The sequence below is a fragment of the Carettochelys insculpta genome, chromosome 4 (genome assembly GCF_033958435.1).
Source record: "Carettochelys insculpta isolate YL-2023 chromosome 4, ASM3395843v1, whole genome shotgun sequence".
Classification (NCBI taxonomy): domain Eukaryota; kingdom Metazoa; phylum Chordata; order Testudines; family Carettochelyidae; genus Carettochelys; species Carettochelys insculpta.
The window spans coordinates 60,531,908-60,556,799 of record NC_134140.1 but is presented as its reverse complement, the minus strand read 5'-3'; the positions used below and the strand labels follow the sequence as shown (position 1 = coordinate 60,556,799).

Below are 24,892 nucleotides of genomic sequence, written 5' to 3'. Positions count from 1 at the left end.
ACCCACATGCACAAATAACACTACTACTTTTGTGATTTTCCAGTGTAAAAGATTTTTCACAGGCTCTGACTAAGCTTTTAGGAACAATGCATGTCCATCCTTCAAGCGCTCCTTGGTTATGTCTACACAGCGCTCTGCCCAGTGCTGCTGCCAGCAGAGCTATGCAAAATGAGCTTCTCGGGATTGCAAATGGTGTGCTATTTGCATACTCCCAGCTCATTACGATAGCTCTGCGAGAAGCTCATTTTGCATGGCTCTGCTCACATGTTGACTTTCTTTGCTTTTTTGAGGCTATACTTTCCACTCCCTTTGCTTGGAATTTCCATTAACTCATGTCTTGTATCTGTGAAAAAGAAAGCTCATAGACTACATCTACGTTGCTGTGGAACATTGACTGCTCAGGGTTGGTCTCTGGAGGCGCTTTTCTGGAGTCAAGGTTGACCTTGTAACTCCTTGCAAACCACGAGGATTAAGGAAGGTTGATGGGAAGAGTCCTCCCATCGACCTTCTGCTAGGAAGACAGCCATGGAAATCAATGGCTGCAAAGTTGGTTTTAGGTACACAATTGGCATACCTGAAATCGTGTAGCCACCAGCACCCTTCCAGGAAAGTATAGATGTGGCCTTAAGGACATAGAGGACCAGGTTTAGGGGTGGGCAACTGCTTCGGGTGCTGGACTTGGGAGGTCACTGGGCTCAAGGTGCTGGTTTTGGTCATTAGTGACTGAGGGGAAAATAGAATGTTTGAAGTAAAAGGTTTCAGGTATCCCATATGTGGATTCATTTTTCACTAAATCATCTAGAATGTTCTGGACCTTTGTAGAATCTCATCGACCCTTCTAGGCTTTCTGAGAACTACATTTTCCTTGACTCTGCTGAAATGTTGTTAGCTGGTCCTTTGTGGATAGGGGCATTGCCAGTCAGTCAGTGATATACAAGAACAAAGTGAAGTGAAAGCCTGGCTGTGATGTTGTGAACCTTGTTTTATTGTGAGTGTACTTGTGCTTTCAGACTTGAAGAGTGGGAGTATTGATTAACAGAGGACATATTTAATGAGATACAAGCAGAAGTAAAAGTAAGTCACTGTGCCCTGCTGCATCTCTCTGGCAAGATGCGGTACTCAGTTGCAGTAGGAGGCTCCTGGAGCTGTCTTGCAGGATGCTGTGCTGAGCAGCAGGCAGACATGCAGGTGAAAAGGGCTGGCTGGGAGCATGGTGCCCCACCAGTCTGGGACTGCCCTACAATCGTACCCTCCTGCAGTGAGGGTCCTTGCCATGAGGGTAGCGGGGTGGTAATACAACAGTACCTGTTTAAAAAAATGTTACTTTCACCCCTGAACACCAGAAATCTGTCAACCCCCTATCTGTGCAACAGTATAAAATTACTGTTATTACTTTTGTGATGCTTAATATATAACATCTGATGACTTTCTGAGACTGCAGAATATAGGCTTTTGCTAATTTATCTCTTGTAAGCGCCACTGGCCTGTGTTAGGATCTCTGTGGTGCTGTGCTTCAGTCTGAGGGGGCAAAGGTGAGAAAAACAAACATTTGAACTAAAGGACTAGGGTTAGTATCCTAAGGTTGTCTCCTTCTGTAACGCTCTGTAATACTACTCAGCCCTATGCAGGATTGGTGCATGGGTGAGAATCCTGATGTTTGCATGTTTCAGTTTCTCCTACAGTTGAAAAGTTTCTATAAGCTTAGAGGAAACATGAGGAAGCACAGATTTATAGATCCTAGCTAGCAAATATATCATTTTATGAGACAGGGATAAATCATGCATCAAAGTCATGAAACATGCTACAAACGCAATAAAAATAAGATACTCAGAAGTTGTAACAAATGGAAAGCAGGACATCAAAGACACTTCTTGCCTGAGGCACCATTTCAGCCCTGCAAACTTCCTATACATAGTGGTATGTGAATTAAAATAGACACACTAAAAAAGTTAATTTTGTATATAAATAATTTTATTTTACTAATATAGCTGCTTGTTCAGTTTTATATGCTCTGAACATTACCTATGTTAAAAATGTCTCCCTCCAATTAGATCTCCAGAAACTTGCTTATAAATAGGATCAGAAGGGTAGTCATATTAGTTTATTTTTGCAAAAACAAGAAGTTCTGTGGCACCTTATAGGTTAATGGATTTTTTGGAGCATAACCTTTAACGAGCAAAGACCCAGCATGAGTTTTCGTGGGCAAAGACGAAGTGGGTCTTTGCCGACCAAAGCTTATGCTCTGAAAAAATCCATTAGTCTATAAAGTGTCACAGGACTTCTCATTGTTTTTATCCCCGTAAACAGTAAATGCAACCAAAAGATCTTTTTGTACCATGCCCCCAAGGTTGTTGATGCACACTTATAAACTGAGGTTGCACGTACATGCAGCTTCTGTATGTGTGTGCACATCCTTTGAGTGCTGCATCAGGAGCTGTGTGAGTGCAAGTTAAGAGTGCTCAAAGATGTGCAGAACCGTCTAGAAATTTGGTCCCATGTCTTCACAGAAAGATGCCATTTTCCAAAGAATTTTTATTGGTGTTAAAGAAAAAAAAGGAATCATCTCTCATAATATCAGTTGTAATTTTGTGTTTTGGGAGAAAAAAATGTGTTATGACCGTACAGGTGATGTGAACATTTGTATTTTGTGTTTGCATTTAAAATACTCATTTTTTCCAAATATCAAAATCAACCAAGCAAGTAAAATGATTGTGCCTAAATGTGATGAAATAGTATCATACAAAACGATCTTACAAAATTGTATAGAAGAGTAGTTCCTGAAGTATTATGAATGAAAGGCAGCCATGTGGAAAGTTAGCTACTCAACCATATTTAAGTAAAGAAAGAGATCTGTAGGGTTTCACTGTGTGGTCTTGCTAATAGAGTATACTAATGAATGTTGTTACAGTACATAGATGGCGTGATGAGTTAAATGTGTGAAGGACCCTATTTCAGTAGAAGCAGCCCTGATATAAGCTCAAAACTATTAACGCTCTGTACAGTTTGATGCCTTTCGCAAACCATTGAACTCAGTTGGGTTGCACGGGCATACATCAGCTCAGAATTTGTTCCAACACCTTTGCCTTGTATTTATGGATGTCACTAACTCATCAGCATTCCAGCTACTCTTTAATCTTCAGAAATTACAAATCTCTTTGGCCCAGATCCTCAAAGGTAATTAGTTGCCTAATTCCCATTGATTTTCAGTGGGAGTCAGAATACTATACCTTTGACAATCTGGTTCTCAGAAGTTATTAGTAAGATAACTGGAGAATTTTCATAGGGTTCCCCACCAATCTTTAAGTTCTAAACGATACATTAGTGGACTGCTACCCTGCTACTGTCCAGGGTGCAGGGTCCCCATCTTTCTCTCTCTCTCTCTATCTCTGGCAAGATAAGGAGCAGATCCCTAAATTGTCATCCCAAAAAGATTGAGGTGTTGACAGACAGACTCCCACAAGTTTGGAAAGGAGAGATGGATTTGGATTTGCCATTTTAATTCAGCTGGGAACAGGCCCATTTCTAGAAGTTTTGGTGCCCTACACTGACCCCGCTGTGGGGAGGTGGCACTCAGGGCTGTGGAAGGACCAGCTGTAGGGTGCAGTCCCAGAGCTGTGGGAAAAAGGGGCAGGGCAGGGATGCAGCAGGGGTTGGGCCTGACTGGGCCCACCCCTGCCCTACAATCACCAGCAGCCTGGCCTCAGCCTGTTCCACTCTCCCAGCCCTGGTGCTTGGGGGAAAGGATGGAACTGCCTTTCCCACTTACCAGCAGCCAGAATCACAGTGATGCAGCTAGAAGCCAGTGGAGAGGAATATGTTGCAGTTGGATCACTCCACTTCCCCCTTCCACTGCCATAGGTGAGTGCAGGAGTGGGCTCAAGCCCTGCTGCTGGTGATAGGCTGTGTTGCTTGTGAACAGGGACTTGCGGGAAGGCGTAGGGCAAGAGAGACTCTGGGGGGAAGTAGTGGAGTGTGAGATGGGCAGAACAGAAGCCGGGGACATGTCCTGGGCCATGCAACACCCTAGGGACAGCCCTGCTAGGCACAGCTCAGGGGCCAGCCGGCTGCTGGAGCCAGCACCAGCCTACATGCAGCACTCAGCTGGCTAGAGCACCACAGAATTTGGAGCAATTTGTTGCCCCAAATTTAGTGGTGACCTAAATTTCGTGGTGGTCTATGTAACTGAATACTTTGCTTGTTGGTCAGGAGAGCTTTGAGCAGGATCCAAAACAGAGTAATTATTCTAAACCATTTGCCCTGTTTGCTGATCCAACATCCATTCACATGGCCCCGTGAATAGCAGCCAGCCACTCAGTTGATAGCACTTTCATACCAGTTCCAGCTGTGGCTGCTGGCTTAGAAATGACGTTGTTTTGTTCTTAACATCCACTCCAGATTGTTAGAACCCTATGTTGTAGCTTATTTTTAATTTTGAGATGATATTAAATTTGAAATTCTAAACTACATTATCTGCTTTGATGCCCTCTAACAAGGCCCAAATCTTTGCCTTAACTGCTTCCATCTAGTCCAGTAGACAACATCAAGTCCCATTTCTGTTCCTCTTCTGATTACAAAGTTTATCAAGAATAAAGTTCAAAAGTTTCTAAAACCAGACTTAGTTTGCCTTACTACTTTTCTGTCTTTAACCTTGTTTAGAGTGTGCAAGTAAGAGGGAACTAGGGTTCATCATCATTCCTTCCATCCACGAACATGTTCATGGTGCAGTTATAGAGTAACCCATACACCTGAAGAGGGAAACCAAATGAAGCCAGCAAACAAGTCTGCCTTCCCCTTTCTTCCATATCCGTATCATCTTACTATGGCTCCTCACATAGTCTGTCATCCGGTGGCAAGGCCCCAGCCAGCTGCAGGCCCCTGGAAGAAAAGCATCATGGGGGCAGGAGCCCAGAGCCCACCTGGCAGCCCTGTTCAAACTGTTAGAAGCCCCAGGACAGATGAAGACACATGCTGCCCAACAACCTTCATCCCTGGCAGAAACCCCAGCACCTGCCACTTGTACCTGACAGAATCTGTGGAGTGAGAGGGGAAGCCCCCATGCCTTACCCCACTCTCTGGCCGAAGCACCAAGTGTGGAGGGCAGGGACAAGCCCTATGCCCCAACCCTAGTCTCCTGGAGAAGTGTAGTGTTAGTGGGATAAGCCCCCAGCACTCAGACTGACACAGTGGGCCTTGCAAGGAAGAGTTATTGCTGCTTGGTTAGGAAGTTTGGAGGGCATAGAGATGAAGCTGTATGCTTCCCCTTGGTTAGGGAGACCCAGTGTCTCTACCATAACACTGTATTACAGAGGCAAGGTGGGTGTGACAGCATCTTTTGTTGGACAACTTCTGTTAGTGAGAGAGACACCCTTTCAAGCTGCTGAGAACTCTTCTTCAGCTGCGTGGGCCTCATAAACTTGTTTCTCTCACCAATATAAATTGGCCCAATAAAAGATATTACTGTACCTCACTCACCCTGTTTCTCTAATATCTTGGGACCAGCATGGCTATAACAAAACTACGAATGTCAGAGAGGTAGCTATGTTAGTCTGTGTCTTCAAGAACAACAAGAAGTCCTGTGGCACCTTCTAAACTAACAGATATTTTGGAGCATAAGCTTTCGTGGGCAAAGACCTGCTTCGTCAGATCCAAGAGTCATGCATCTGAGGAAGCGGGTCTTTACCCACGAAAGCTTATGCTCCAAAATATCTGTTTGTCTAGAAGGTGCCACAAGACGACTTCTTGTTTTTAAAACTACAAATAGCTTTATATGTGTTATTAAATAAACTGTGTGGTTTTGTGGGTAAATCTGATTCCAGTGTTTGACTTGTTACGCAGCTAAGGAAATATGCATTGAGACTAGCTAAGCGATTAGGTGGGTAGGTAATTATCTAGCATAGGGGTAGCCTCTTTGAAATTCTTTCCAAAGGAGCCCCAGATTATTGTTTATTCTCCTCAGTGACCTACATTTGATCTACATGTAGGTGATAGTAATAGCATAAAATGTAACAAACAGCAATGGACTGCAAAACTTATATGTTGACTTGCACATTCAATCAATTTGCATGTGAACGCAGCAGGAACTTCAAAACTAAAGCTAATTTATGGAAAAATATGTAGTTCTAATCACAGTTTAGCCCTGTGGGTGTCCAAATAACAAACTACAATCTTTACATGCAGATGCTTTCATCTTACATTCCTGAGCTGATGACATTCCAAACCCTATCAAACCTTATCATCCTTTATTAAAGCTTATTACATTTTTCCTTATTGCGTGTTTGCTGTACAGTTCTGTCACTCTTAATGTGGATCACACAAATCTTTTGATGTTTTACCAATTCATGGGATTATAATACACAGCACAAGTGTTTCACTTTCAACCATAAAATCCCAGCTCATTCTGTCATTTGAACATCATATTAATTTGATCTTGCTTTCAGCCTGTTCTGTTTGGTTTCTTAAATCTTTTCATTAGATCACACATTTTTCTGCCATTAACATGGAAGTGGATTATTGGTGTATCCTAAAGTACCTTTCATAAAGTACCTGGATCATTTCATTATTATTCTTATTGCCTAAATACTGAAGTTTTGCTATTCCTTATGTTTTTTTAAACCTTAGCTCTTAAACCGTAACAGGTCAAATTTGTACCGTATTTGTGATGTGCTCACATACATGAAGCATTTCCAATGGCTGCTCAGACAATATGGTGGCAGTGTACCTTACTTAGTATTTCTTTTCTGTAAAGATTGCTGTCTGTGAGTGCTGCAATGCTTGATTTGGCTTTGGAAAAGATTTTTAATAGATTTGGGGGACATGACATTAAAAAACCCGAAAGAACGTGAGCCTCCTGAGTCAAGAGCAGGGAGAAAGATAATTTTGGAGGAAGGAGTGAAATGTTGAGAGAGGAGTGAATGGGGACAGATGAAAAACTGTGTAAGCAGCCAACAGTCAATTTAGCCTTATAAAAATTGTTATGAACATTTGCCAAACCATAAACCTAATATACTTGTCCCTCATTTAACACAATGTTGAAAACTAATGACAACATTTCACATCTTCTGTAAAATAACGGCAATAATTGTAAGTAAAAGCGATATAAATTAATAATTCATTTGAGGGCATGTATAATTTTGCAAGGCTGGCTTAACTGAAATGCTATACTTAAGGTTCATTCATCACAAGAGTAAGTAATCAATATTCAGCTGAAATCTAGGGTTTGAACGTCTCATCTTACAGAATATTACTCAACGGAGAATCTGGGGTGATACTGAAGTGTTTAAAATAAAGGCACAAATATGGAAACAGGGTGAATATTAAGTATATATAATAATTTATTGAGTAATGTTCTTTAGGTCTAGTTATTGGAAACCTCAGGTACCGGTTGAACCTTGATTAATTTCAGATAATGCTATTGACAGTTGATAATATGATCATTCTTATTACAGGAAAATATTTGGCCTGAAAAATAAAGTGTGACATCCGCCATATGTGGGTTTTTTTTGAGAAAAAAATATGTATTGCATTCAATTTTGAGTGAACAAGAAAAAAAATACAGGGACTGTCATCCATCCCTAACAACTGTGGAAATGAAAAATATAGAATGCATTAAAATATAAAATAATCATGGCTAGTTACAGGCCAAAAAAAAAAAAATAGAAAAAAACCCTTAATCTATAAAACATACTTGACGTATCTTTGTTGCCACATTTTGTCTAAGCAATATTCTTTGTGATATGTTTTTCACGGATAATTTTATGAACAAGTTTTAGAGTAAATGCAGAATGTGGAATGGATTAGATTTTTTCACAGAGAAAGCTGCTAAATTAATGGACTGGTCAAATCCATTCAAACATATAATAATAGAGAGCATGACTTTTCCAGCTATTATATGAAAAGATCTCAGTAGGCATTGGCAAGTTTCCATGTGCTCGTGTAGTGAAATTCCATCTATAAAGGTACAGCTTTTAGAAGCAGCAGTTCAGCCACTCTTAAGGGGAAAAAAACCATGCATGTTATTATCGGCTGTCCTTCTGATGAGGATGAACAGCATAAATTGCATCATCAAGTTGTTTGGGTTTTCAGTATCCAAATCTGTCTTTGTGATGTCTGGAGAGAGCACAGTTAAGATGTGAAGATCTTGTGCTTTGATAATTTCACTTATATTTAATTAAGTCTTTTCTTGATCTGCAATGAAGTATACATCTGAAGAGCATATTTTTGTGGACAGCAATGGATGCAAATCAGATTGTAAATGAAGGAGTTTGTTTTTTCATGATTTTTTTACCAAACTGGGAGCTATATGCTGTAGATCTAGGGTTAAAATTAGAGAAAATCAATATTTTGCAAGTTGAACTATATCCAGTCAAGTCTGGGTCCTTAAGAAGGTCCAAATTCTAATTGTTGATGCAAGGAACACATGGTAAATAATTTTTAAAATTTGAGTTCAAATATTTCATTTTAAAATTCAATGTCATCAGGGAGATGAGTGGAAAATAATGCCTTAACCAACACCAAGCAGGAATTGCAATTTACTGAGTTTGTGTTGTAACCTTTTCACATCACTTTGAAAATATAAAGAATCATCTTCTTTTACACAGATGTTTGTGAGTGTATGTGTATTTATAAATTCCATTTAACTCTAGAAAAGCAATATATTCGCCTCAACTTGCAGTTGCCCAGATATACGTCATAATCAGTGATGGTAGAGTTCAGTACTCAAAGGTGGAATTTGATCATACAGCAGCTCTGCAGAGGTAGAACTCATGGGAGATGCAAATGCTATTAAGTTTCTCTGGCCACATTTCACCACTTGATGGTCATTTCCCCTTACAAAAACCATGAGAAATCCTATGCAGTGTTACGTTGCATCTGACAAAGTGGGTCTCTGCCCACAAAAGCTTAAGCTCCAAAATATCTGCTAATTTCTAAGGTGCCACAGAGCTTCTTGTTGTTTTTGTGGATACAGACTACCATGGATACCCCTCCATTTCCACTTACAGAACTTGCTGTAAAATTATTCCTGGAAAGCCAAAGCTCACTGCTTTCTAACCTAATTCTGGAGAATTGGTTCATTACCAGTACAATATCGAAATTGCCATTCATTGAATTACTTCTCCTACATTGAATGCCATTGTGGGGTTTCTTCAGAAATGTCACCACCAGAGTTCTAGCTGCCTATTATTGCAAGGCCAAAATTTTAAAATCTAGCCTCCATGCAGTGCAGGCAACTTTGCAAATTCAGCAATTTTCACATTCATTTTTGAGCAGTGTCACATGCATAAACATGTTGTAGACTTACATGCAAAAATCTAGTTTGTCCAAGTGGGTTCTTGCATGTGTGCATTCTGTCACTTGAAGGCACAAATTCTAGTGGTTCAAAAATACATGTAAAAAAAGTGACCAGAGGTGCATGTGCACACGCAAGAAAGGATGAAATCTCTTTTTATTTTTGTTTGTCCTGAGCTGATTGCCTTTCTGGTTATGCCATATGCATAAATCTTTTCCACAAAGAATGAACATACCTTCTCAAAACATACTTATTTCCAACCTCTGCCGCCCTGCCCTTTAATTTTTTTTTAAATACTAGTGTCTCGCTACAAACTTTGTTTTCCTTTTTGTTGCATGCCGGTAAATCCTGCTGTGTTTTGAATCTCTGAACCTGTAGGATCCCAGTGGCTGATACGTTTTATTAATAACCTACTGTCAGTCTCCTGTATCTCTCCTGTGTGAACCCTGGGACAAACCAATCAAACTCCAAATTTGCTATATGCAGAGATGGCTAACTAGCTTTCTGTTATAATCTTGATTTTGCATCCTATTTACATTCATCAGAAAAGGTCTGTTTCCAATTTTCAAGATTTCTTTGATTTTTTCAGAAATAAGAATACACATTTCAGAGATATTGGACTTAAAATAGGTATGATGGGCTCTTGAAAATTCATGAGTTGGCCTGTAACTTTCGTATTTGGTTTATCTACCCACCCATCTCAAAATCTGTTGTGTAGGTTTTTTTTCTTTTGAGAAAGTGGGTGCTTTATTTATTTTATTATGCATTATTAAGTTATTTTTAAGTAACTTTATTTAGAAATAGGAACACAAGGATAATTCATCAGATTCCAACAGATTTCTAATGTATGCGAGAGGTCTGACTGACCTTACAAAGGCTTCATGGGCTCTGTTACACACACACACACACACACACACACACACACACACACACACACACACACACACACACACACACACACACACACACACAAGGCTGCATCTCAAGGAGCTTACAATCTAAGTACAAGACAAGAGACAACAGATGGATATACATGTGGGGCGGGGAGCGCAAAAGGAAACAATGAGATAATATCGATTGATGTGATAAGAAGAGCTCTCAATATGCCATCACCCTAATCACTGTAATGTTTGTGTAGCCATCATGAGACTTCTGTGGTTCTGAAGCATGAAGGGCCACATAGGAGTGAACAGCAAGGTTCTTGTTTGTAAACTGAATGTGTGCATAGAGGTTGGCAGTGTGAGCAAATTGGAGATAAGCATCAATAACTCAGTTGTAAATGAGAGGTGATTGGTAGCATAGAGATAGGCCATGAAGAACCTGGAAAGTGAATATAAGCCCATCTGTTCGATGTGATAGAGAAAGTGAAGCCAGTGGAGGAATACAAAGAGAGGGTGACATAGCTAAAGTAATGAGCTAGGGAAATGAGCTTTGCCATAATATTCTGCATGGATACAAGTGGGCAAGGCTGCTTTTGTTAAGGCCCGGGAGGTGTAGGTTGCAGTAATGTCTTATCATCACATGTTTTACTGAAACTGAAGTTTTAGCTTAATAAGCCGTTTAAGAAAGGCCACACCTTAGAGATATTGTACACAGAGATTTAGCAAACTGTATAGAGAGCCTGGGCAAAAGGCCCCCCAGAAAAGGTCTGAGCTGAAGATAGCATCCACTTTGCGAGTAGGGGCTCATAACAAAGCCTGGCCTTTGGGTACTTTTGTGTTCTTCTCTACCTATCACAGCATTTTTTAAACTGGGGTCCCTGACCCAAAAAGGTGTTGCTGTTCTACTATGGGCAGGATCACAATATTGTCAGCTTTGCCTTTGTGCTGTCTCCAGAGCTGGGCAGCTGGAGAGCAGTGGCTGCTGGCCAGGCACCCAGCTCTAAAGGCAGCCCCACCAGAAGCAGCACAGAAGAATGGCATGGTATGGGGGCGAAGTCATCATGGGCTATCCATATTTATACTATGTTTTAAAATGCATATTTATGCTTTGTTACAACATTGTGAAAGTCAAGTATTTGAAACAGTGAAATTGAAAGATTTTTTTTTAAATGCAGCTGTGAAATTTCAGAAGAATGACTGTGAATTTGGTAGGCTGTGATAATGAGGATAAGTGATAGGTAATATTGTCATGTTGCCTATAGTGATTTGCAAAAGGAGGTAAGGGGTAGGACTTGGGAGCAAACATGAGAAGCAGAGTTTTCCTCACATTGAGCTTGAGCTGGCAGCTATACAGCCACAAGGAAACAGACAGAGATTTTAGACTGAGCAGAAGTAGAAAGGCTTTGAGTAGAAAGGAAGATCTATGAGGCTTACAGCTGATAGTTGAGTTTGTGTTTACAGATGAAATTATCTAGCAATAAAGGAATGGAATAAAATCTACTGCATCTGTTACAGACATTTGTAATGATCATAGTGGCTTGGGTATTTTCAGTAGGTCTAGCACTGTGGTATGTAAATGTAAGGCAGTCATTAACTTATTTCCAAAAGTCCATGTTTGCAGTGCTAAGGTTTACAGGATTTAGGGCTTCTTTGTGTCACTGAGGTTCTCGCTCCCACAAGAGCTGCATCTGGGGTTATAAGCTCTGAATAAGTTAAAGTAGAATTCAAAAACTAGAAACCATGTTTTTGCTACACAAAGAACTGTACCACTGAGTTAGGATGTCTCATGTGCCATAAAAATAAACATTTTGAACATCTCCATTTGTATGGTCTCTGGCTATGTCCACTCAGTGCTCCACCCAGCGCCACTGCCAGCAGAGCAATGCAAAATGAGCTTCTCAGGATTGCAAATGACATGCTATTTGCATACTCCCAAAGCTCATTACCATAGCCCCATGAGAGTTCGGCATCAGCAGAAGGGGGTGCCGGCACTGCAGAGGTTGTGTGGACATGCCTCTGCCAGCTAAATCCCCCTCTGTCACCATACCCTTATGCCTCAATTTTTTTCAGGCATAAGGGTCTGGCAACGGGCTTTTTGCTGGCAGGGGCACATGCACATGGCTTCTTTACTGCCAGCACTCCTCTCTGCCGAGACCCAGCCCTCGTGCAGCTATGCTAATGAGCTGCGGGACCAGGCTAATGAGCAGCTATTTGCAATTTCAAGGCTACTCATTAGCATGGAAATGCCAGGAAAGCCACTCTGTGTAGACCCAGCCTCTGTGAATTTTCCAAGTCATATAGCCAAGAATTGAGTAATTGCGCTGTATCATAGTTCTTTTCACGAAGTTGGCTGTCTTCATTTATTTCTACTGTTCTGTTCCCCCACCAGGGAAGACTTTCTCTCTTCCCTCTCCCTACGTTCTTCTGACAAGATGTGTCTGTTTACTACCCGTGGCTCCTTTACCCTGCAGGGCCAACGTGTTGTTCTGCTGGGGGATTATCGTGTCATTCCACTTGGGGATTATTGTGTGTGTGTGTGTGTTTTAAGCTTGCCGGCTGTTCCTCACTGTACTCTTACTCTCTCCCTTCATTGCTGCCACTCCCTAACATATCTACGTAGTCACCTCTCTAAAATGGTGCTCCAGATAGCGGTGTGTGTAACTTCCATGTCTCATGGGTCATGTAATGTGTATGTGTTGGACAGATTTGTTCTAATGTTCATGTGAAATGCTATAAAGAAGTTACAATCATGATGATATAATTGTAAAATGAAAGTATTATTCTTATGTAGATTGTGTTATTACCCACCAGCTACACATTATTTGTAAACACACAAAAATATACTTCCTGCCCCAAAGAGCTCACAATCTAAAAGGCAAAAAAAGAAGAATGAGGGGAAGAAGGGGAAACAGCACATAAACAGAATGGTCATGAAGGCAATATACGCTCACATTTCTAATTCCACAGAATGGGTTTTGGGTGGAGAGGCATTTGCGCAAAGTATACCTCACTATCTTCCGCATTAGGAATTATTAGATGACCAATTTTATGTTAGTTTCATTGTTCTGATGAGGGCTCTGAAGTTTGAATATAGTTGTTAGCTCTGGAAGGCGTTCCAGGCATATGGGGCTATAAAATAAGGCAAGCCCAGAGATGGTTGCAGGAGAAGTGGGCAAATAAGGTAACTGGGCTGGTATTGTTAGAAGAATGGAGGGAGCAAGAGGCAGCAATTTGTTTTTTGTCGTTTCCACCATACATGTTACCGTGAAACACTTCGTAGAGAAAATCAATCATAGTTTTAAAAGAATGAGCTTGTGGCTACATTTATACTTAATCACTGCTTTATTCAGGGGGAGGGAGAGAGTTTCAGGTGGATGAGGGAAAGTGCTAAAACATGTGGAGACTCAATGGGTGGAATTAGCTAAATTTGGAGCAGAGTGTTAAGGTAGATCATAAAAAAACTGAAGCAGTTATGCACTGCCTCTTACTCAGGGCAGATTTTAACATCCTAGCCCACAGTAAATTACAGTTTCTTTCCCAGACAGAAAACTAGACAGAGAATAACAGGAAGAAAGTACAGGAGGCAGAGTTTGGAGGTGATTTAACTCTACTAACTGGAGTAGGAGAGTTGTCTTGTTGGAGCATTTGGGATCATGAAGTATTATTCTGTTGCAGTGCTGTAACCCCACTGAAGCCAGTGAAATGAACAAGGTTGACTACCAATATAATTATCCAAGGGATTTAGGAAAACCATATTTAAAATAGGTGCAAGAATCAAATAGGAACCATAGGTAAGACCTGACGAGTTTCAGTTCAGGGTGAAAATAAGGCTAATTGTGGCAATTTTCTGGCAAAGATGATAGGCAGATTTTTTAAACAAAAGCGGGGTGGAAGAAAAAGAAGAAATAAAGTTGTGAGGTCTCGACAACCAATTTAAGGTCTGAGAAGGAGAATGATAGTGGAAACGGAGGCTTGGAACAAAGAGAATACTTTACGTTGAGGGAGGACTTTAATCTTTGGAAAATTCAGTAATAAAAGCCCCTTTTTAACACACACAACTGATGGAGAATGTAATCCTGCAAAGGACCTAATCTTGAATAAAGACTATATGATCAGGGCCAGGGTCAGTACAGACAGACAGGGGAATCAGAAAATGAATCAAATGGGATGAAGTTGCATGCCCTGACTGCAGAAGTGATAAATGAGATTGATTTTAACAATGATGTGTATGGGGGAAGGGGGAAGAAGTGAAGTGATTTAGCTTTTTAATATTTTTGTATTAATAGGGTTTTTTTAAATTAAGCCTACATTATTACAATGTATTTTACAAAAACACTTTTGTGCAGTCGCATCATTGACAATCTCTGCACTGGGAATAGTGTTTTATAGATAACATCTGCTGCAGAACTATGGGCTGCAAAGCTGGTGCACAGTGTTTAAAATAAAATCAGGCTTGGATGCTGCAGAAGATTCTTGGGGGAAAAACAAACCATAAATATTAAGAAGCTTGAGATCATTTGATATGACGTTTAAAACAATTTTAGTTTAAATCAGTTTTTTGCCCTTTTTTTTTTTTGGTTTGAAGCTCTAGACAGTGGAATTAATTCATAACACCCAATAATAACAGAGATAAATTGGACTCATTGTAAATAGTTTAACTTGATCTCTCAATTTTTACAAAGAGTGTTTGTGAAAGGGAAGAATAGAGTATCCCCAATATCTGGTAATAGGTGGCAAGGCCTGCCAATGGAAGGGTTGAGGAAGTGGGGCAAAGAGAGAGGTGCCATGCACCCCAGCGATTCCAAAGGGCCAGGGGCTCCCTGCCACCATCGCTGCTACTGCAGCAGTGGCTGGAACCACAGGCCCTTGAACACGCAACCAGAGCATGCAGTACTGAGAGCTGGCTGCTTCTGGCTCCACCTCTTCCACCTGGGGGCCATGCCCCCTCAGGAAGCATGGAGGCTGGCCTCCCATTCACCTTGTCTTGGGGTCAGTGGTGGCAGTCAGATCCCCTGTATGTGGTCTCCATTACTATGGTAGCAAAGCACCTCACAATATTTGACGTCACCCCATCCTGGTGAGATAGAGAAATACGATAGCCCGGTTTGATATGTAGAGATGGAGACAGATTAACGGATTTGCCCAAGGCATCACAGGAAAATGAGAGATCAAGGAAGTGAACACAGATCTTGAGAATTCCCAGGCTGGCGCCCTTACAACTGGGCCATGCTTCTTCTCTACTGCTTGTTCTCTTTAGTTTCTCCAGCTTAGCTGTTCAGGACAGAATTATTTATTTCAGGAACTTGTTTGGGCAGCCTGATTTTTAAAATGAAATGACTTATCTGCACACAAGTTTTAGAGATGGAAAGGTGAAGAGGCACAATTAGAGGCTCTGTTGACAGATCAGTGAAAGAATTAGGATGAGAGGGCCAGGAGCATTAAGTATGGGATTAAACCGAGTGTGTGAGAGAGCGAGCCATGGTATTATTACTTAAAGGAGTTTATTGCTGGTTGCATTCACTGATACTGCTTTATTAGTAAACTGCATATACAGTAATTGCTTAGTACTACAGCATAAACTGTAGTTGAATAATTGGACTGCAAGTGCTTTTTTCTTCTCATTGTATGTGCTAATACAGAAATTGCTATCATCATAAAAACAGAGTGAGTTGTTGTAAATTTATTTGTCTCAACATTATAGTTAAGAGCACCAAACTTCTTAAAAAGTGTGTGTTCTTTATCACCAGCAATGCATCTCTTTGGCCTCAATTGGCAATTACAACAGACTGAAAATGACACATTTGAGAATGGAAAAGTGAATTCTGATACCGTGCCAACAAACACTGTATCGTTACCTTCTGGTGAAAATGGTAAGTAAGATACTAACTTTCTTCAATTTATTTTTTTAAGCATTTCTTTCCTTGAACTTGCATTCTGCTTAAATCACTTGTTTCTAATCTTTCTCCACCATGATCATGTAGAACTAATGAGATTATAAAGCTGTAAAAAAAGAAATGAAAAAAACCCACAGGTTGCTCCTCTCTAATCTGGCGCACTCAGCTCCTGACCAGTCCTGGATGAGGGAATTTTGCCAGATGAAGGGAGGTCCCCCTGCTCTGGACACACAGTCTGTTGTCTGCTTCTCTTTTACCCACCACCACCACCTCCTCATCTCCCTCCCCCCAGACTCCATCCCCAGGGCTCCCTTACGTCCTGGCTGGACCTTGGCCCCTGCTGGGCCAACACTGACCTGGAGACATTGGGCTACTGGCCATGGAGATCACTTCCGCCCTGCAGGCACCAGATCCTGACATGGCCATGGCCAAGGCTATGTGACGCCAGCTCAACCTCTCCTGAGCTGCCAGCATGGCCCCAGTGGCTGGCAGCCAGCTCTGGCTCCAGCCTTACAGAGATCGACTGTGGCTTGAGCTGGGCTGCCAGCTCTGACTCTGGCCCTGGCCCCAGGGAAGCCAGCTGTAGCTCAGGCTGGGCTGTGGGCTCTGGCCCTGGCCCTGGCCCCACAGAAATAAGCACAGCCCCAGCCCTGTGGGCGCCTGGTGAAGCCCCAGCCAGGCTGTCAGCACGGCCCCAGCTTTGCAGGCACCAGGTGCAGCCCCAGCCCCATGGAGGCTGGTTCTGCATCTGGCCAGGGACACAAGCCCAGCTGGGCTCCCCTGCACAAGGCAGCCAGGCTCTTCATGCTAAATTCTGACCCCAGTGCCTCTGGTCCAGTAACATCCATGGTATTTGTGGACAACAGATGTTGCCGGACAAGTTTTGGGAGTTTCCGCCTGTACTGAAAATACTACACTACATATAAACAGTTATATTCAGACTGTAACAGGCCACATCATCACTCCCATCACATGGGTGGAGGGAATGGGATCCAAGAGATCCTAACTCACAGATTCAGAAAGGGACAGTGCCACCCTAGGGAAGGTTTTCAGAGGTAGTTCCCTACTAAGTTCAAGTCCCATTTTGGTCAATTTCAGAGTCATAGTATGTTTGATATAATACATTTCGTTATTTCAGTTACTTAAATGTAAATCGGGGTGAAGATTTATTAGGGGTTCATAAAGTTATTGTAGGAACAGGTTGCAGCACAGCTACTCTTACTTCTGAGCTGCTAGTGGCAGCAGAACTGGCTTTAGAGCTGGGTATCTGGAGAGCAGCAGCATAGAAATGAGCATAGTGTGGTGCGGTTATTACCACTCTTATTTCTGTGCTGCTGGCTGCAGAGCCGGACCCTCAGTCAGCAACCACCTAGCCCTGAAGGCAGCTGAACAGGCCATCATTACTTCTGTGCTGCTGCTGGCTGGACATTGCCTTCACAGGGAGCTCAACAGTCACTGCTTTTTGGCTGCCAAGCTCTGAAGGCAGCACAGAGGTAAGAGTAGCAATTCCACAACCTCTCTGAAATAACCTTATGATCCCCTTGCCACTCACTTTTGGGCAGGACCCGCAAATGTTGGTGTCCCCTGTGAAATCTGTATAGTATAAAGTAAAAGTTCACAGAAGTCCAGATTTCACTGGCAGGGGCATGGAGGGGGTGCAGATTTCACAGTCCATGACATGTTTTTCATGGTGTGAATTTGGCCTGCACACCTTGGGGAGAGAGGGAATATAGATAGGGTTGGATGGAAGAGATATGGACATATATTGCATCCCAGCGACCCATTGGAACTCTGACAGATAAATTAATGTTGACTCTGTCAGTACTAAGTTACCTGTGTTCTGCCTCCAGAGTTTGGATCCTGCTCAGGGGATCTATGAGTGGAGGTAGATGGAGACAGTCTGGAACCATGACTGCTGTTAGAACAACAGATGGTTGGAGGAGCTGGTTCAGGGGAATAGGCTTCTCATATACAGGCTCTAATCTTGGTCTCCATTAGATCTTGATGGTTTCAGGACCAAAATTCCTTTGTTCTACAGGAAGCAAACTATATTCCTGAGCAAATGGAAGCAAAACTCTGTAAGGCAGAACTTGCTGTTTTTTGAATCTTCCTCTGTAGTAATTTCCATGTAGGGAATAAATTGGCACGAGTGATTACATTAATGTGTGAGGCAAATGGTATAATAATCTCACTTTAAAAAGCCTAATTTTTCTCCTCTATATAATTCAGGTTTTATTTTTACTTCTGCCTGAAGAGTAGTAGATTTCATAGAGGATATTTTTTTGTTTTCCCAATATATCTAGGGTATGTTCTTTCACAATCAGCTCATATATAAAGTCAAACTACAATATTGATTTTGTTGTGGGAGCTTTTAAAATACAAACCACATAAAGGGATTACATTTTATCAGTCTGTATTTCATATTGTCCTCTAAGAATCTCTAAACCTTTAAAAGTCTGACCACTTTTTTGCTAACAGAAGCTTTAAAAGCCATAGCTTTTGAATTAGAGTTGCCAGTTTTGTTTGGACGTGTTCCCGGAGGTTTCTCCGAATGACATAATCGTTAATTAAAAATTAATCTTTAATTCCTGGAGACTCAAGGCCAATCCTGGAGGGCTGGCAACCTTATTTGGAAACTTGATTTAAACTATTTTCTCCATTTACAAATAAAAACCCATTTTTCCCTTCACAAGGTATAACTGATCTCAACATTGCAGAGTGCAGATGTTAAACAGTTGACAATTAAGAGGCCTTTGCCGGTGAACTCTGATGGTGGCAAGCTGCAGTGCACTGGAGTAGCCCCAGTCATGGAGGAGCTGGCAGGCTGGGTGGCAGTGGGACCTCACAACTGCCAGGGGACCATCTGGGCCAGGCAATGAGATGGACTTCAGGTCCTAAATTAATCAATTAACCAGTTAAAGGCTAGTGTTTAATGGGTGAAGTGTTTTGGCATCCCTACTGAGGAGGAAGAAGTGTCTGGCAGCATTTGCCATCCTGAAGCTTTATCTAGCTGTCCTAACTCCAGATTTCTGAAGTGACATAGTTCTGTTCCCTCTTTCTGTCATCCATTAAGCCTGTGAAATCTCTCTATCAAGAGCTCACTGTGCTTCTTTCTTTTCTCCTTTCCTTTACCTATGTCTTTGACGTGTATTTAGGTATCCATTATCTCTGTCCTCTAGGTGGAAATGCTTCTTTCTTGTCACAAAGAGTACAAAGAAGCTACTGATGAATATATGTGCTATGGTAATGTTTCTGCTGCTGCATTCTTCACTGGGATTTTCCAATGTTCTTTTTTATAAAAATTATTTTTCTCACTGACACTATTGTCATTTTCATTTTTGGCATAACTACAGACTTGAAACACAAGTCCTTTTCTTTAGAGGTAATCGGGAGCAGCGTGAGCAATCACATTATAATGACTCACATTTTGTTTCCTCTAGAGAGACCAAAATCCTGTAAATTCGGTATAGGTTTGCTTGATACAGCATCAAAATGCTACCACTGGTTGATCTAGGAAGCAAGAATAATTTAACAGCATATATCAATGCTACATGAAAGAAGAACAATGCAGTGTCCATTTTACACTGCAGGGGGAAGTAGGTGGAACATAACAAGTGAGTTTGGAATTTAGCCAGGACGCCAGGGCTAACATGCTCACTTTTGCAAATGGTCATTATGTTTAGTGAACAAGCGTCAGTGGAATCAGTTACTCATCCAAATATCTACATATCCCAAAGACATGTTGGAACTCTGTTTCAGAAGCAAAGGGGCATCCTACTGAATTTGCAGTTCTGCTTCACATGGCAAAGGAGTTTCCCTTGCAGTGCTCTTTTTTTAACCCTGATCTGTCCTGTTCCTATTTAGATCACAGGGGAGCACGGACCTTAGTGGTGTAACTGTCAACTACTATCTCACCAGTCAACAGTATAGACATAGCAAATTAGCAGAGCTTAATCTGAAAAAAATGCCCCTCTCTTACCTCAATGTAAATTTGACTGTTGTTCATGTAAAAATCAGACCTAGTTCTTAGTCAACAATTAAAAACATACAAAATCATCTTAAATGTTATCAAACAACAGTGGAGTCTCTGAACAGTCTGTCCAAAGCTTTTTCAGGTAACTTTCCCAATATGATCAATGAAATATAAGCAATATACCACTCACTCACCCAGGCACAATGTAGTACTGCACTACTACTTACTACTTAACCCTTGTACTCCACGTGGAGCATAGGTCATTTGCAAATATCCGCCGCTTCACTCTGTTGTGGAACAAAACTTCTGTCTGGCCCCAAGAGTACCCCAGTTGTTGTCTTTCAACCTCAGTAGACCTTCTCTGCGTTGTCTGAGGCCTTCCTCTTTTGCATTTTCCTTGCAGGTTCCATGTGAGATCTTGACGGACTATGCAGAATGATGGTTTTCTGAGTGTGGCCTAGCCATCCCCACTTTCTTCTCTTGATTTCAATGTCAATTGGTTCTCGTCCTGCTCTGTTCCAAAGCTCCTCATTTGTGACAAAGTCTTGCCATTTGATGTGAAGGATGTACCTCAGGCATCTGTTTATGAATATCTGTAGCTTGTGAGTTGAAGACTTTTTAGTACACCAGGTCTCACATCCATACAAGAGCACATTCTTCACATTTGTGTTAAAGATCCACAGTTTCACCTTCACAGATATTATTTTTGAACTCCATATGGGATGGAGAGTCTTGAATGCAGCTGTTGCTTTCCATATCCTGGCATTGATATCCTTATGTGTTCCTCCATGCCTGCCCATAATTCTGCCCAAGTAGGTAAACTGCTCCACATCTTCCAGGTCATCCCCTCCCAGTGTGATAGTGGTGTTGTTTGACTGGTTGATCATCATTGTCTTGGTCTTTCCCTTGTTAATGGTCAGTCCAGTCATTGAGGTAGTTTTGTCCAGTGTTGTAACCTATTCTTTCATGCCTTTATTTTGGTGTGAAAAGAGGGCTACATCATCAGCAAAATCAATGTCTTCAAGCTGTCTGAAAAGTGTCCACTGAATGCCTCAATGATGGCCATGTGTTGTCCTGTTCATAATCTTTGTGACCAGGAACAGGAAAGGTGACAATAGGCACCTTTGTTGCATTCTTGACAGTATGCTGAAGGATTCTGTCAAGACACCGTTTTGAAAAATTGGCATGTTGAGGGTTCATATGGTTAATGAATCAAGTTAATAATTTTGGATGTGATGCCATGGTATTGCTGCAGTTTTCCACAAAGTGCCTCTATCAATGCTGTCAAAGGCTTTTTCCAAGTCTATGAAGGTTATGTGTAGGGAGGGAGTTCCACTCGAGTGACTGCTCTGTGATTACTCTGAGAGTTGCTATTTGGTCAGTACAGGATCTCTCACTTCAGAAGCCGGCCTGTTCTTCCCTGAGCTTTCTATCAATTTCTGTCTTCATTCTCTCCAGGAGAATCCTATTGGACACTTTCCCTGAAATAGACAGTAACATGATGCCCCTCCAGTTCTTGCATTCTTTCAGGTTTCCTTTTTTAAAAAGCTTAATAAGGTAGCCATGTTTCCAGTCTTGTGGGATCTCTTCAGTGTCCCAAATTCTCCCAGATAGATTATACATCATGTTGACTGATGTCTCACCACCTGCCTTGATTGCTTCTGCGGGGATGTTGTCTGGACCAGGTGCTTTTCTGCTTTTCAGATGGGCAGTGGCTTTTCTGATTTCTTCTTTTGTAGGTCTGCTGCTGTTAATTTGCAGCAGTATATTTGCAGGTGGTAACTCAGGAGGTTCCATGTGTGCAGGTTGTTTCAGTATCTCTTCAAAGTGTTCCTTCTATCTACTGAGCTGCTCAGTTGGGTTTGTTAGTGCAAGCCCCTCCTTATCCTGTCCTGGCTGGATCCACTGTATGCTGTAACCCAGCTGGCTTCCGCATGATGTCATGCAGCTCTTTCAAGTTTCTCTGTCCTGCAGCTTGTTTGGCTTGTTGCGCAAGGTTTTCCACAAAGTTCTTTTCCAGTTTTACAGCCTTTTTAACTTCTTTGTTGGCTTCTGAATACAATCTCTGAGCTTCCACCTTGGCTGCTCTTGTTTTGCTGTTGTTGATGGCTTCTTTTCTGTCCTTTCGTTCCTTCACTTTTCTCAGAGTTTCTGCTGTGATCCATTCTTTGTGATGCCTTGTCCTTCTTCCCAACATTTTATCGCAGGTTTCTTTCCAGGCTATTTTGATGTGTTCTCAAATTTGTAGAATCTTTTGGGATGAGGTTTGCCGGAAGTGCATATCTGTTGGATAGCTCCACTTGGAAACAGGCTCTTGTCTCTAAATCCTTCAGTTGCTCCGTGCTGAATTTCAATCCTGGCTTGGTCGCTTTTGTGGTGTACCTCTCGAGCTTGAACTTGAGTGTTACCATGACCAAATGGTGGTCTGAACCTACATCTGCTCCTCTTCTAGGGTGGATGAGCTGTATCGATCTTCTGAATGAACTGCAATTCAGATGTGATCAATCTGGTTTTCTGACTGGTGCTCCATTGAGACCCAAGTGACCTTATGCTTCCTTTTGTGTGGAAAAACACGGCCACCTATCACCAGCCTGTTGAAGGAACAAAATTCAAAGACGTACTCTCCATTTTCATTCGTGTTGCCTAGGCTGCCTTTTCCCGTGGTCTGCTTTCTGCCTGTATTTGTGCTTCTAATTTTCTCATTGAAGTTGCAAATCAAAATCAACACATCCTTCTTTGCTTTCTGGTTCACCACACTTCGTAGTTTCTTCTAGAAGTCTGTCTTACGTTCCTCAGCTGTTTCATTGGTTGGTGCATAACATTGCACAATTAGTACCTTTCGCACTTGCTGTGGTGATACTGCTGTCCACTCCATTAAAGCACCTGATCCCTCTCTTGATAACATAAAGCTCACACCTTCTATGTGTAGTGCGCCCTCTTCTACATGTGCTGAGTAGATGAGAGTTTCACCTGTTGTCAGGTGTAGCTGCTCAGATTGTGTCCATCTTGTCTCTCACAAGCCCAAAACTACAAGCTTATACTGTTTCATCTCTGCTGAAATTTGTGCTGTCATCCCTGCATGATACATGATCTGAACGTTCCATGCCTCAGAGTAGGTGGTGGTCTTGGGTGAGAGAACAGTCATCTGTTGGGCAACTTCCTTTTGGCTTTCCCTGCCATGCTTCATATTCAAGTACTGCACTAGGTGGCATAAAAATGAAAATTCCCAGTCACACAGGTGTAAGGATTTTACGTGAGCTTATTTAATATTATTGAAGGGTACTTGCAAAAATTCATAATCCTGCAGAAATACACATGCAAGATAAGAAAATACTATATTAATTTTAAATGACAGGAAAAACAGGGGCATAGAAAGGTTTATGCAACACAGTTATTGCCAGCTTTGAGAATGCAATATAGGAGTTCTAGCTTTAATTCTCTTGCCATAACAATTGGGCACTTCCTAACCATGTGCCAATGGGCATTATTTTATATATATATATATATAAGGAAAGTATAGAAACCAAAAATAGGGTTGCCAGTCATCCAGTTTTCGACTGCAGTGTAGAATCTGTTGGCTCTGGTCAGCACCTCCGACCAGGCTGTTAGAAGTCAGATTGGCGGTGGTGTGAAGGTTATTCCTATTCCTGCCGGGGCTATTTCCTACCTGGCCTGGCTCTGCGCTACACCTTAAGTATTGGGAAGGGATAGCTCAGTGATTTGAGCATTGGCCTGCTAAACCCAAGTTTGTGAACTCCATCCTTGAGAAGACCATTTAGAGATTGGGGCAAATATATGTCAGGGGTGGCACTTGGTCCTGCCAAGAGGGCAGGGGACTGTACTAGATGACCTCTCAAGGTCCCTTCCAGTTCTAGGAGATGTGTATCTCCAACTATGTCTTAAAATGTTTCACCTTTAATCAAGTTTGTCATGTGGGTCTTCTGCCCAGTTGACATCCAAGTCTCAGTCTATGAATTTAGTAACTGGCAATCAAACAGATTCTGTGCTTGAAACAGGCTTTATGAATAGGAACTTAAAGTCATCCAAAATTGTAAGGTCTAACATTCTTCAGTCTTATGGTTGCATTCCCTAAAATGTGAAACTTTGGGCGTAAAGAGGTTACTTGCACTAAGTTACTTTTCCTTTGCTAGTGAGTTAATGAGGAGTGTAGACGCGCAGTCTTGAAATAAATGAAGAGGTGGAGTCACTTGACTCTTCTGGATACCATAGCCACTGCGTTTCCATTTTGGCTTTTGTATCTTTTGTCAGGGGCCTCTTTGGTGTCTTCAGAGCTTTAGTGTCTACTGCTGAGATAGTGTGTACCTGCATGTTATCTACATTGAACTTCTCAAGTCTGGTACTAGCTGTTTTGTCGTCCAGTGCTTTGACTGAAAGTTTATACGCTTCATCACCAGATTATTCTATACTGTGTTTTTAAAATGCCAGGCAGAAATGTTGGTGTTCAGTTTGTGTATGCCAGCGCATCTGTCCATGCCTCCCTCTTTGTTCTTCAGCTACTGGTCACATTCCTCTATCACCAGTCCTCACTACACAACTCTTATTAGCTTTGTCAATCTCTGCCTTCCTGGTTCCAAGTGGTAGGAAACCTACCCTCTTCTCTCTTCCATGCCTACCTGTATCATGACTTCACATGGTTGATCTTGCGAGTTAGACCTCGTGTTTTCCTCAGAACGTTCATCAGAAGGGAAGCCAGGAGAGAGGAAGTCTCTGAACAAGGTTCCCCTTACAGTTTCCCCCACATAGCTTCATAGAAGTGGCAAGAATTCCCCTTTTCCTCTTAGAATAAGCAAGAGCCAAGAAGTGCTGTTGGGCAGAGACCTCTTTTTATCTTCCACTC

The 24,892-nt window shown here is 41.8% G+C and overlaps 1 protein-coding gene across 11 annotated transcripts in view; it reads left to right on the top strand.

Annotated features, from left to right (window-relative positions):
- The window catches only part of TENM3 (teneurin transmembrane protein 3), a 676,880-nt gene that overhangs the window by 526,024 nt on the left and 125,964 nt on the right, over positions 1–24,892 (top strand). For all 11 annotated transcript variants that reach the window (XM_074992970.1, XM_074992971.1, XM_074992972.1 and 8 more), the window contains one exon: positions 15,915–16,037. In XM_074992970.1, the coding sequence (XP_074849071.1) occupies positions 15,915–16,037 (123 nt within the window). The remainder of the gene's footprint in view (positions 1–15,914; positions 16,038–24,892) is intronic.